Here is a 12295-nt window from a genome sequence, read left to right as displayed (position 1 = left end):
ATTGCAATTAGCTTCACATTGTGTGTGGGGTTCTTTTTGCCCCCTCTGGTACAGCTTGTTATTAGAGGTAACAGTATATCCCCACTGAGGTTATTAGCCTTACGTGACTCTACACGGCTCTTATAACAACCTGCTAGAGACTTTTAATGAAGGAGCCTCTGTGGTTACTCTACATACAACAGGATGCAAACAATGACTGAACAGTGGGAATGCTAGTGTGTTAGCGTAGATCTCAGTTTGACATTGGGCCAAAAGGGACACATGGATTATTATAGCGTCTATGCTGCCATCACTTAACGATCAATGCTTATCGAGATCAAAAACCTACTATTCCATAATCACTATCATTGTAGCCATTATAATAAGACTTTATTGGCACTTGAATTGACCTTGGGGGCCATGGCAAGCACTTATCAGCCTATTACGTGAGGTAATCGTGGTGATCTCTTCTTTTTTTTTTTCCTATTTTTGTTTGCACTACATAAAATCAATATTTTTGCAGTATTGAAAGTGTGGCACATTGTTAAATGAAAAAGGTTGTGGTACAGAAAAGGGTTTTTAATTTATGTTTCCAATATTATCTTATATCAGCACCCCAACTTTTATCAACTATAAATGTCCAGTGATTCCCCTACCGCTGCGCCCCGCCAACGGAGCCCCGCGCCCCCCCTTGAAATTCAAGGTGTTTTTTTCTTTTCTTTTCTTTTTTCTTTTATAAATATATATATATATATATATATATATATATATATATATATATATATATATATATATATAGTGTTTTTGACCCTAAGAAACACTGATGCAATAATAAATAACAATAATCCACAACTCCTCTCTCTGCTCCAGAGGGTTTAAAAAATATATATACCCCCCCCCCCCCCCCCCCCCCCCCCCCCCCCACATATAAAGCTCAGTTGGTAGAGCTGATGGCCCATGTACTGACCCGGGTTTGAGTCCGGCCCGGGACCATGTACTCCCCTCCGACTCCCCCCATTCATAGCTGTCACTCAAATAAAGGCACTGGTTGCCAAAAAATCTTTAAAAGAAGAACAAACCTGAAAAACTGATAACTGGATTTATTCAGATTTAGTTTCTGTGTTTGGTGGATGTGCGCCATTTGCAATGCTCTTTATGCACATGCATGGTTTTATTCCAGTACAAATCATCAGATGTGACATTTCTTGTACCTCATGGGTTTTCGATTGATTTACTGTAGACACAAATGTGAGAAAGACACTCGTCACTGACAGAGGACATGTCACATGCATCAGGAGACACGTCACACAGACAGAAGCCGCTTTCAGAGCAGCAACTGTTAAGGACACATACGGCTGCTTACGCACCTGTTTTCGTTTCATTTCCCCTTTGATGCCTTTTTCTTTTTCCCCTCCCTATTTCCAGCAGCTCACTCTCACTCGTGCACATACAGTACAGCTGACTGGCTCTGCCGACTCAGCTCTTTTTCCACTCTCCTCTGCAGCAGCTCCACTCAGGAATGCTCTAGTGAACCATGACAGATGCACATTCCTCTTTGCCCATTTCCACTTGTGTGTGTGTGTGTGTGTGTGTGTGTGTGTGTGGTGTGTGTGTGTGTGGTGTGTGTGTGTGTGTGTGTGTGTGTGTGGTGTTTGTGTGTGTGTGTGTGTGTGGTGTGTGTGTGTGTGTGTGTAGTGTGTGTGTGTGTGTGTGTGTGTGTGTGTGTGTGTGTGTGTGTGTGTTGTGTGTGGTGTGTGTGTGTGTGTGTGTGTGTGTGTGTGTGTGTGTGTGTGTGTGTGTGTGGTGTGTGTGTGTGTGTGTGTGTGTTGTGTGTGTGTGTGTGTGTGTGTGTGTGTGTGTGTGTGTGTGTGTGTGTGTGTGTGTGTGTGTAGTGTGTGTGTGTGTGTGTGTGTGTGTGTGTGTGTGTGTGTGGCTGGCTCCGTGTCTCCCGTCGCCTGTCCGCCCCCCGTCCTATAACCCAATACATTAAATAATACAATAAAATAAATAAAGACCAATAGCAGGGGGATATTGCTTATTTAAAGCTATGTTTAAAACGTTTCCAGCTGTCGTTTAGAATTGTCCATTGAGTTTATCTTTAATGTTTCTGGAGTGTTCCACAGCTGCTTCCCCAATTTTATTTTTGGGCACTTTTGGAATATTGAAATAGGCTTATTAAAGCAGGCGTCTCCAGAGACACTTCAAACTGAGAGATGGGAAGTTGGACACAGAGATGATACTGCAGAATGAAATGAATATCTGCCATGTCTCAATGTCCAATTCAGAAAATAGACATTGCACAAATGATGATATTCCAAGTTCCATATATGAGTGCAATTTGCCCGTTTCTATTGCCTCTCATCGCAATCATTCATGTTGCTGTGTTAATCTGCTTGAGATGGAGAGGGAAGAATCTGAAGAATGTTTTAGGCAAAAAAAACGTATTTTCTATTCATTTAATGAGCTGTTTTTGCTTGAAGACTTATTTAAATAGAAAGGGGTTGAGTATGCCCAAACTGCACATACTGTATATCACCTAATTGAAATATGTGCACAATACCACAGGAGCACCGATATGCTATTTTTTCACCTTTTTGTGAAAAGGTTTATTCTTGTCTTCTTGGTGTAGGCTTAGCAGCTGCAAAAGCCTCTTTAGTAAATGTGCCCCAGTAGAGGATTCTGGATGTGTGTGTGTGATCTTGTACACTTGTGCATATCTTGCTCCTCTCAGAAGGCAGCTCATATTCCCCTGACTCATGGGGGCCACAGGTGGTGAGGGGCTCCTGCTAACATAACCAGAGCAACACCATCATAATTCACCAGCCTTCGTCACCTCTCCTCCTTTGGCCAAGAATTGCATTATTAGGATTTGGCTGTCAAAAAGCGACTCTCGGCTCTTGTTTCCGTCTCCTTTCTCGGTATAAATCGGATCTCTATTGCCTGCCGCCCCCCGTAGCGTCGTGTGATGGATGTCCCCCTATTGAGTTTTTTTTTTTGTCCCTCCTGAAACGGCTTAATAGCTCCGACCTTGGATGAGGTCTCTGCTCTCGATGCTAAATAATTCAACAGTACAGAGTGAGTGTGAGGCAGAAAGCAATTCAAAGACATCACCAAAGTCTCTATACCTGAAGATGTGCAGTGTGTCAGGAAGGTCCATTTTGCACGGGTCTTTCAGAAGCAGAGCCCTCTGAGGCGTTTAAATCGGAAGCAGGCTGCAGGTCTTATGGAGGCAGGCGAGGACAGAACATGAGAGACACATTTGTTTGAATCTATTCATATTACAAGGAAAGAAGTATTGGGCTTAATGATGGAATGTGACAATGAAGATACTGTTGTAATGCTCCCCTGTTTATGAAGTGTTGCCATAGCACAGTGTTTAAGCACCATGCTCACAAGGGTAGGATTATTAAATGCAAGTTTTTGGTTTGAGAGTATCTTTCATTTGTATTTACCACTTGGACACAAAAGTTACTTGCAGTTGTGCCTAAGTTAGAAATAAATAGCTTTTCTGTTCTTAAAATATAACAATAGCACATCACTGCAATGTAGCTACATACTGTCGGCTCGGTCTAATTAATGATACATGTATAAACCTTCATGTAGCATCTCAAGCTTGCATAAAATGTATAATGTTGAAAAGTAAGCTTGCCATTAACCCACCATGCGCTCTCACTGACGATATTTAGCACAAATACACAACTTAGCAACTAGCCACGGGACACGCACGAGACACTTGTCATTGAACCGGTGACGCTACATTAACAATGTGATATAAATCTCATATCTGCATTATGGTTAGTGTGTGACCTTTCCACGTTCATTATACATCTGTGTCACTACTTTTATAGATGTTTTTTTCACCACTTTTGCTCGCCTGAAAATACAGGAAGACAAGCAGATCGCTGCAACGTAGCTTGAGCCAGATCTATTGAATGATGCATCTGTATGAACATTCATGTACATTCTTAGACCATTAATAAGCCCAACGTTACGATAGATCCCACACATATCCTTATATTTGTATTTATTTGCCCTTTTCTCCAGGCTATGCCTTCCTGCTCTTCCAGGAAGAGACTTCTGTCCAGGCCTTGATCGACGCCTGCATCGAGGAGGACGGCAAGCTGTACCTGTGTGTGTCCAGTCCCACCATCAAAGACAAACCGGTAAGCGCCGGACATTCAAGGAGCAGTAGATTGTTCAGATAGTGTTAACATTATTATTCATATTTTCCAATCTGTCCTTAATGTCAATCGTTTTTTGGACACACTTTTGCATAATGAATTGGAATCAAATCATTCTTAATTTCATAATCGTTCACTAAAAAAGGAATAAAGTTGATAACTATATTGCAGGAATGAGTCAGAAATGAGTTAGAATTGAACTACTTCCGGTTCCCACCTCTCAAAACAAATGTTTTTTTAAAGTGTTTTTGGTTAAATGCTTGAAAAGGATTTGTGGTTAACCCAAGCTGAAGATGTTCACGTTTTGTTCTACGACATAAGATACATCAGTAAATACCTCATTTGTGAATGTCTGGAGCTTCTATTTTTCTTTAAAAAAATGGTTGCTAACAAGTGGCTAAATAAGACCACTAAACGTCATCACAGCAAACATTTACCGCCTTTAGCTTATCGGTGGTGATGTGCAGCGATGCGACCGTGATGTATTCTATTTATAGCCTAATTACTTCCGGCAATTTCATTTATGCTTTAAAAATCACAAAGTGGCGTTGATATGTGGAGGTGTGGAAAAAACATGTACGTTTCAAAATCATATGTTTGCCAAATCCAATGAAAAAATCCAATAGCTTTTTGTAGAGGAACTCGTTCATGTCAGCCTACAAATATGCGTTATCATTGCACCACTAAGAAATAAAAAATACTACAAAAGTATAACACACTTTGCCTTTCAATGACCACATTTCTTCCTGCTTGCAGGTCCAGATCCGTCCCTGGAACCTGAGCGACAGCGACTTTGTCATGGACGGCTCCCAGCCTCTGGACCCCCGCAAAACCATCTTTGTGGGGGGGGTGCCGCGGCCCCTTCGTGCCGGTAACTACCCAATATCAATGCAGTATATTTTTCTTGCGATCCCCCAAAAGCTGCTTTCATAACATTGGCTGGCACGGGCCACAGAGGCTGTAATGAAAAGTTCTCCCTGTGAGAAAGCAATCCTCTACTTGGGTTTCCAGGAAGCGGGCCAAGCGTCATGTAAAGAATTCATGGTGTAACGGGAGGCTCAGTCTTTCTGTTCTTGGGATAAACATCGCTGCAATGTGACCCCGACTAATTATACCAGCAGTTTGAGACCGATCTGATGAGTAGTGCAGGAGGGTAGACTTTGACATCACTTAATAACAATCACAAACCTTTGACTTTAAGAGGGGCTGAATGCTTTCAACGTGTGGTCAAAAGGACTCGCAGGAACTCCTGGCTGCAGCTTTAATCATCTTCTCCTCCCTTCTTCCCTGCAGTGGAGCTGGCTATGATCATGGACCGGCTGTACGGAGGTGTTTGCTACGCTGGCATCGACACCGACCCGGAGCTCAAATATCCAAAGGGCGCGGGGCGCGTGGCCTTCTCCAATCAGCAGAGCTACATCGCCGCCATCAGCGCTCGCTTCGTTCAGCTGCAGCACAATGACATCGACAAAAGGGTGAGCGAGTTCATGCGCTTCACTCATTCACGGCATCCTTCCTCTGAGGGGAAGCAGCGTCTCCACCACAGCTGAGGTTTTCTCGCAGTCATTCCTAAGGCATGCTTCAGAACTGAGCCCTCTCCCATGTATCCCAGCTTTCATTATAGCTGGCTTTTCTGCCTCCGCACAGCCCTACAATAACGGGAGGCCAGGCCCTGGCTGTACAATCACTAAGGCCTTTGGCTGCCGGAGTCCGACAGATGTTTCGAGTTGCAGACACATAGGGTTGGGTTAATTATAGTAGTTCCCTATACATGTATATCCACTCGGGCTGTGCTGCAGCCTGGTTATTTTAGGCACACAGCGGGAGAGATCGTGACCAACAGAGACTGGTTGTCAGCCAGGAAGCCGAGCCTCTGCAGGGCGGAGCGGTCCTCCCTAACTCAGCTATCACCATCCATCTTCAGTGGGAGACTAAGGGACCAGTGTTATGACTGGAAGTCTGTAGGAAACAGGGTTTGAACAGGTTTCAAACCCTGGTTTTTTCTTAAATAGTTTTTATTGTTAAAAAACGAAAGTAGGTACATTGCCTGGTTTACAATTGGTCATGTTTTCTCCCTCTAACCCAGCCCAACCCCTGAACAACAATGATGTGCAGTACAGAAAATAAAATAAAACAGTAAAAAAGGGCAACTGCATTATTTATTAAATCAACAAGAAGTCCAATGCTGCTTGGATGCGGAGCTGTAAGCATATACAGAGCAGGCAAGGCAATTGTTTTGGGCCCTGTGAGGTGGGAGGGCCTTGGGAGAGAGCTGGCCCCCCATAAATAGGCTGAATGGGTAACGGGCTATAGTGACCTATTCAGATTGCCAGTTAAACAAAATATCCCCTCAAAAACGCATACCTGTCTTCGTCATGGTTATACCAAAATGACAAAGCTTATTCTACATACACTTTAAAAAGGTAATTTCCTTGCCACATATGTCATCTTAAAAAGACAATGATAGTAAGTGCTGGTATATATGTTGATATTGTCGGGTGTCAAGTCTCTATTTGATCATTCGACAAGACAAGACGATAGTGTTGGCGTTTACATTACATTTGACCTGTTTAACACAAATGACTCATCTCGCTATCTAACATAAGTCACCCCTTTCCCTTCGCCCTTCCAACCAGTTTTATGAAAATTGACAGACAAGTAGACAAAAAGATTGACAGACCTATAATTATGCCAACAATAGGGTTAGCAAGTCGATGGAGGAGAAACAAAAATGGAAAAAAATAATAAAGTGGATTAAAGTTAAATACAAAATATGTCATTTACAATCCCATTAATTGTAATGGCTCTCGATGATAGGACATAGAAACCCATTACCCCTGGTCAGCTCTGTGGACACTGAGTTGAAATTGGTATTTAACAGCAGCATCTTTGTTTCTGCCTGGCTGTCTTCTTCTTTGTCTGGAGGAAGCTTATTGCTCACAACAGTCCAGTTGTTAGCTCAGAGGGATGGTCTGCTACTGTTGAAGGATTCAATAGCCTTTCATTTTGTGGCCACGCTATAACAAGGTTAGCATCCACCCCTGCCTGTTCATGCTCTGAGGCGTCTCCATGGCGACTGAGCTCCCATTTTTTGTGTCTCCCGTCTCAGTGGTCAAAGTCATTTTACTGAATAATACCTGCCTCAGTAGAAAGAAAGGAACAGGGTTTGCAATTGGATCAACCTAGCTGTTATTACCCCACGTGTACAGGCTATTTGTGTCTGTTCAACAGCTAATAGAATGACGCAGTAATGTATCGTTGTAGGCCATTGTTTTTCCATTGGCCATAAAATAAAATCTGTGTCAAACACACGGTCATCATACTTGCCCGTTTCGTTCAGCAGGTTAAACTCCACACATTTTTGAGGCAGAAAAAAGCTAACATTAGGCTATAAACGAACTACATCACTGTCGCATGGCTGTGTATCAACAACTCTTAGCTAAAGGCGGCTAATGTTTTGCTGTGATGACGTTTAGTTGTCTCATTTAGTCACTTGTTGGCTTTATTATAAGACATACAATCTATGGACATTCTCGCAAAAGACACACGGTCATCACACTTTCGCATTTTGTCAGCAGTATAATCTCCACATTAACAAGACTTTTAGAAAAGTGCAATTGCAATCCCCAGTAGCAAACCGCTAACGTAATGCTTTAAACAAACTACATGACCATCGTATGACTTCACGCTAACACCGCTAAGCTAAAAGTGGCTAATGTTTGGCACAATGGTGTTTAGTAGTCTTCATTTACGTTTTTGATGTAGTAGAAAAAAACTTGAGCTTGTATTAAACACAGACAGGCATGTAACCGAAAAAAAAAAAAAAAAAAAACGTGACGAGGGAACCCGGAAATGCTAAAATGCTGAGTCCTTTCCGGGTTAAGGACTCATACCTCACACCACTTTCTGGTATAACGAATTTGTATCTTCTAAATAATCCACATTTAAAAAAAGTAGTAATCCAGAGGGCATATGGGAATCCACATTTTCCTAACAGGATGACTAACTTTGCTGGACTTCACATCTGTGTATGAGATTAAACTAAGCACCACCTCTCGTCCTCCTTCTTTCCAGGTGGAGGTGAAGCCGTACGTCTTGGACGACCAGATGTGTGATGAGTGCCAGGGGGCTCGCTGTGGGGGGAAGTTCGCCCCCTTCTTCTGTGCCAACGTCACCTGCCTGCAGTACTACTGCGAGTACTGCTGGGCCAGCATCCACTCACGAGCCGGACGAGAGTTTCACAAGCCACTGGTGAAGGAGGGAGGCGACCGCCCCCGACACGTGTCCTTCCGCTGGAGCTGAGGGGGGGTATACCAGTCAGCCCTGCCCCGGTGAACCACACTCAACCCCGATAGGCAGCGCTGCAACACCCCCCACACACACACACACACACACACACACACACACACACACACACACACACACACACACACAGCCCCACACACACACAGCCCCACACACACAGCCCCCCCACTCCCCACAAACATGAAAAAAGTAAACGGATACGTCTAACCCATGGGACTGTCTTCATACCACACGGATTCGAACTCATTGTCTACCCCTCCGATGAAGCATTGTCGGGGTGTGAAATGCGAAAGTCTATCAATTTAGAATTGCACTTGCACAAAATCTCACTAAACACACACACACACACACACACACACACACACACATACACACACACACACACACACACACACACACACACACACACACACACACACACACACACACACACACACACACACACACACACACACACACACACACAGCCCCACACACACACAGGATGGTATGTTAGATACTTGGCTACTTTCAGTTGCCCGCTGTTTGGAGCAGTTGGTGTGGTACGTCCTCCTCACCGAGACGTGAGGTAGACCTTACAAATATTTAAAAAAGTATATATTTTTTGTTTTGTACCTATCTATACATATATAGATAATTTAAATTGTATGTAAAAGGAGCATGCACTTATTTTGAAAAGCTGTAGTTATATTGCCCCTACTTAAAAAAAAATTACCAAAGGCAAATGAAATGAATGCTTACAGAAAAGCTGAAAAGGTGGCATAAGATGTAGCAAAGCAGCTATCCAGTAGTGTGGGCCCGTATCGCCCAGAGTAAAAGTAACACGGCTATATTCGCAATCAATTTTGACTCTGAGAATATTAATACCTCATATGCGCAATCAGATTAGTTTGCTTTTGATTTCTAGGTCTTTATTTTTATAATAACATAATTTTTTAGTGTTATGTAAATGTAATGCTGCAATAGCTTTGCTGCTAAATCCATGGTATAAACGGATACCATACGTACTTTATTCAGGCTAAAATAATGAGATCAAGAGAAGATCCTGGTGTTGTAAAATGACGAGCTGTCACCGGGGGAGGAGGCGCCCCTGTGAAACGATGGTTACCTTTGTGGGGGGGTCGGGGTGGGTCGCCCCTAACTGCATGTTTATTTCAATCAGGTTGCTGCATGCAATAGACTTTTCAGTATCATGTCTACTATTCGATTCTGCCCATGTTTGCACAACACACTATAGGCGTACATTCAAACCGCAGGAATCTGGACAGAAAGTCAGGAAGTCGTGATTGGAGGAGTCATGACGACTCCGCGTCGCTAACAGGCAGTGAACACATCCAGATGACAGGGAGGCAAAAAAAACAACCTTAATAATCACAAATCAAACTAAATGTAGGATTACCATTTAAAACTGTCTATGATAGGTGAAGTAACTTTTTGCAGTGATTGTTGATATAATTGTGCAATTTTTTATACCGTATGTAGTTAGGTCTGAGTATGCCTAGAACTGTGATTCGCTTTAACTGTCGTCAATGTCCGACATAGAAGTCCTGTGAAACTTCATAACTAGTGTATGCACACGTATATATGTTCTCTTGTACACACACTTGCACCAGTATACATGGAAGCCTCTCGACACTCATAAACAAACACACACACACACACACACACACACACACACACACACACACACACACCCACATGGACGGCTGTCTTTCTTACGCACACAAACAGGCCTATGATTCCACAGTCTGATCTGAAGAGAAGACAATGTGAGCTTAAACTGAGAACTGAGATCTTTCTTTGATTTGTTCCGTCGTCAACACAAAAAACCACCCACGTTAATGTCTCGGAACGCAACCAAAGAGCTCACGTATTTTAACGGACGCCTAACACGCAGAGCCAACTGCAGCTCGTAATGGCTGAAGAGGCAGTCGATTAGATGAGGAAAGAGGGCAGTTGGAAGAAGAATTGGGGGGGGGGGGGGGGGGGGTGGTTAACAATCAAACATTAAGCTACTGGAGACTTGAGGCTGATAAACTGAGCTATGCACAGGCTCTCAACACATGGCTGGGGAGGGTACAGGGGAATAATAGAGTGCTGCAGGAATCCTAAAACACCCGGAAATTAGTCAGCATTTCGCCCTTTTGCCGGTTCCCTTTTCTCTAAGTCAATGGGTTGTTTTAATAGGTTTTGTTAGACGCCTGAAATAAGATATGTGGTTGACACAAGCTAAAGAGGCTTAAAAGTTAAGTTAAACAACATAAAATACGTCCGGATATACCCCACTCACTTTGAAGGTTTAACGCATCTTAAAAAAGGTGGTTGCTAACGGCGGTTAGCTCAACGGTGGTGACCTTGAAGTTGTGACTAACTTTTTACATCTATCTTCACAAATCACAAATGTGGTATTCATTTGTTTAATTCTCCCGATCCCGTTTGTTTGAGCTGATATATTCTACAGTTATCCAAAATCCTATTTGAAGATCCCTTTGATTTTTCCCAAGGGAACCAGGGCGATGCTAACTTCCGGGTTGGCTTACAGAAATACGTTATCCCTGCACCACTCTATTGTTAAAACGTGCCGATGTGCAACCATATTTATCCAGATTTTTTTTTTCCTGCAAAGCTTGAAGTAATGGACCTGCTTAAAAAAAGGTGGACATATATTTCTCTTAGTTTTAATTAAAAGGTTATGGTTCGCAGTTCAAACAAGATGGAGGGGTGGGCGTGGGCTGCCGAAGACAAGGCGGCTCCTTTCTAGGGTTAGGGTTAGGGGCTGAGGGGGGGCCAAGCTACACTGGTTTTAGCCGTTTTTGGACAATCCGAACGGGATCTTACATCATTGCAAGTAAATGTGTCGTCCCTTCTTTTTGTCCGTGAGTTGTGATTGTCCCGTGTCGGCGGCCCGTAGTCCCTTTCCTCTTTCTCGTTTCAGTCGCAAACTGTTTTGTTTTTTTTGCTTTAGGAAAGAGGTTTTTGTTGTCCAAGCAAACTTATTGAAACAAAGCAGAAGATACTTTTTTTACTGATATAAAAAAAGATTTAAAAAAGAAGAGGCTAACCACGAGTAATAATAAGTATCCCTATGAAAGTGAATTCTGGGTGTTTTTGTGATATTTCTTTCCCCACCCAGACAGGTTTTCTATGTTTGTTCCTTCTCTATGATAGATATTTGTTATGCACTACTCTTTGTATCGGAACAGTTTTCAACGGTCAGCAGTTCTTTTTGTTAAGAGACAAAAAAAAGATGATAAAGCGTGCTTTCTGACTGACAAGATCTTTTGCAATACCTCAATTTTGAAATATATTAGGAGAGAAACTGATATTTTCTAAGTAAGTTTATTCAGATGAAAAAATATATATTAATTTAATTCTTCAAGAGACAATGATTTAACAGATGGTTGATTTTTATTTTTATTTTATCATGCTTATTTGCTTTTATTTTAAGAATTTATTTTTTTGAAAAGACAACAACTGAAGGAGCTAGAGCTTTATAACTAATATAATAATGTAGTACGTGAGAGTGCAGTGAGCGTGAGTGTCCCACTGGTCGAATTGGTCGAAACATCAGAGATAAGCTCTTTAGGAAAGAAAATAAACTATCAGGTGCTCAGAGATAAAACTGAACATTTTTCCCACGTTTTTGTATATTTATAATCAATCATTTACTATGCTGACCAGAGTTGTGAAAGAGATCTTCTGTTCATTATTTTTTTAAGAGAAGTTTTTTATGTTTCCTAAAAGTATGTGCTCCCTTTTGTTTTGTAAAAAAGCAACGTGACGCTGATTAGGTAGCCTAACGTCGTTGGGAGAAAAATAAAAAGAGACTT

General features: G+C 42.3%; 1 protein-coding gene across 6 annotated transcripts in view; it reads left to right on the top strand.

Annotated features, from left to right (window-relative positions):
* The window catches only part of cpeb3 (cytoplasmic polyadenylation element binding protein 3), a 48509-nt gene extending 39648 nt beyond the window's left edge, over positions 1-8861 (top strand). For all 6 annotated transcript variants that reach the window (XM_034121892.1, XM_034121898.1, XM_034121883.1 and 3 more), the window contains 4 exons: positions 4024-4142; positions 4917-5031; positions 5454-5635; positions 8235-8861. In XM_034121892.1, coding sequence (XP_033977783.1) covers positions 4024-4142; positions 4917-5031; positions 5454-5635; positions 8235-8462 — 644 coding nt within the window. In that variant the 3' untranslated portion in view covers positions 8463-8861. The remainder of the gene's footprint in view (positions 1-4023; positions 4143-4916; positions 5032-5453; positions 5636-8234) is intronic.
* The last annotated feature ends 3434 nt before the right edge of the window (positions 8862-12295 follow it).

This window comes from Trematomus bernacchii, unplaced genomic scaffold (assembly GCF_902827165.1).
Source record: "Trematomus bernacchii unplaced genomic scaffold, fTreBer1.1, whole genome shotgun sequence".
In the NCBI taxonomy this organism is placed as follows: domain Eukaryota; kingdom Metazoa; phylum Chordata; class Actinopteri; order Perciformes; family Nototheniidae; genus Trematomus; species Trematomus bernacchii.
The sequence above is the reverse complement of the archived record's forward strand: the minus strand, read 5'-3'. Positions and strand labels throughout refer to the sequence as shown.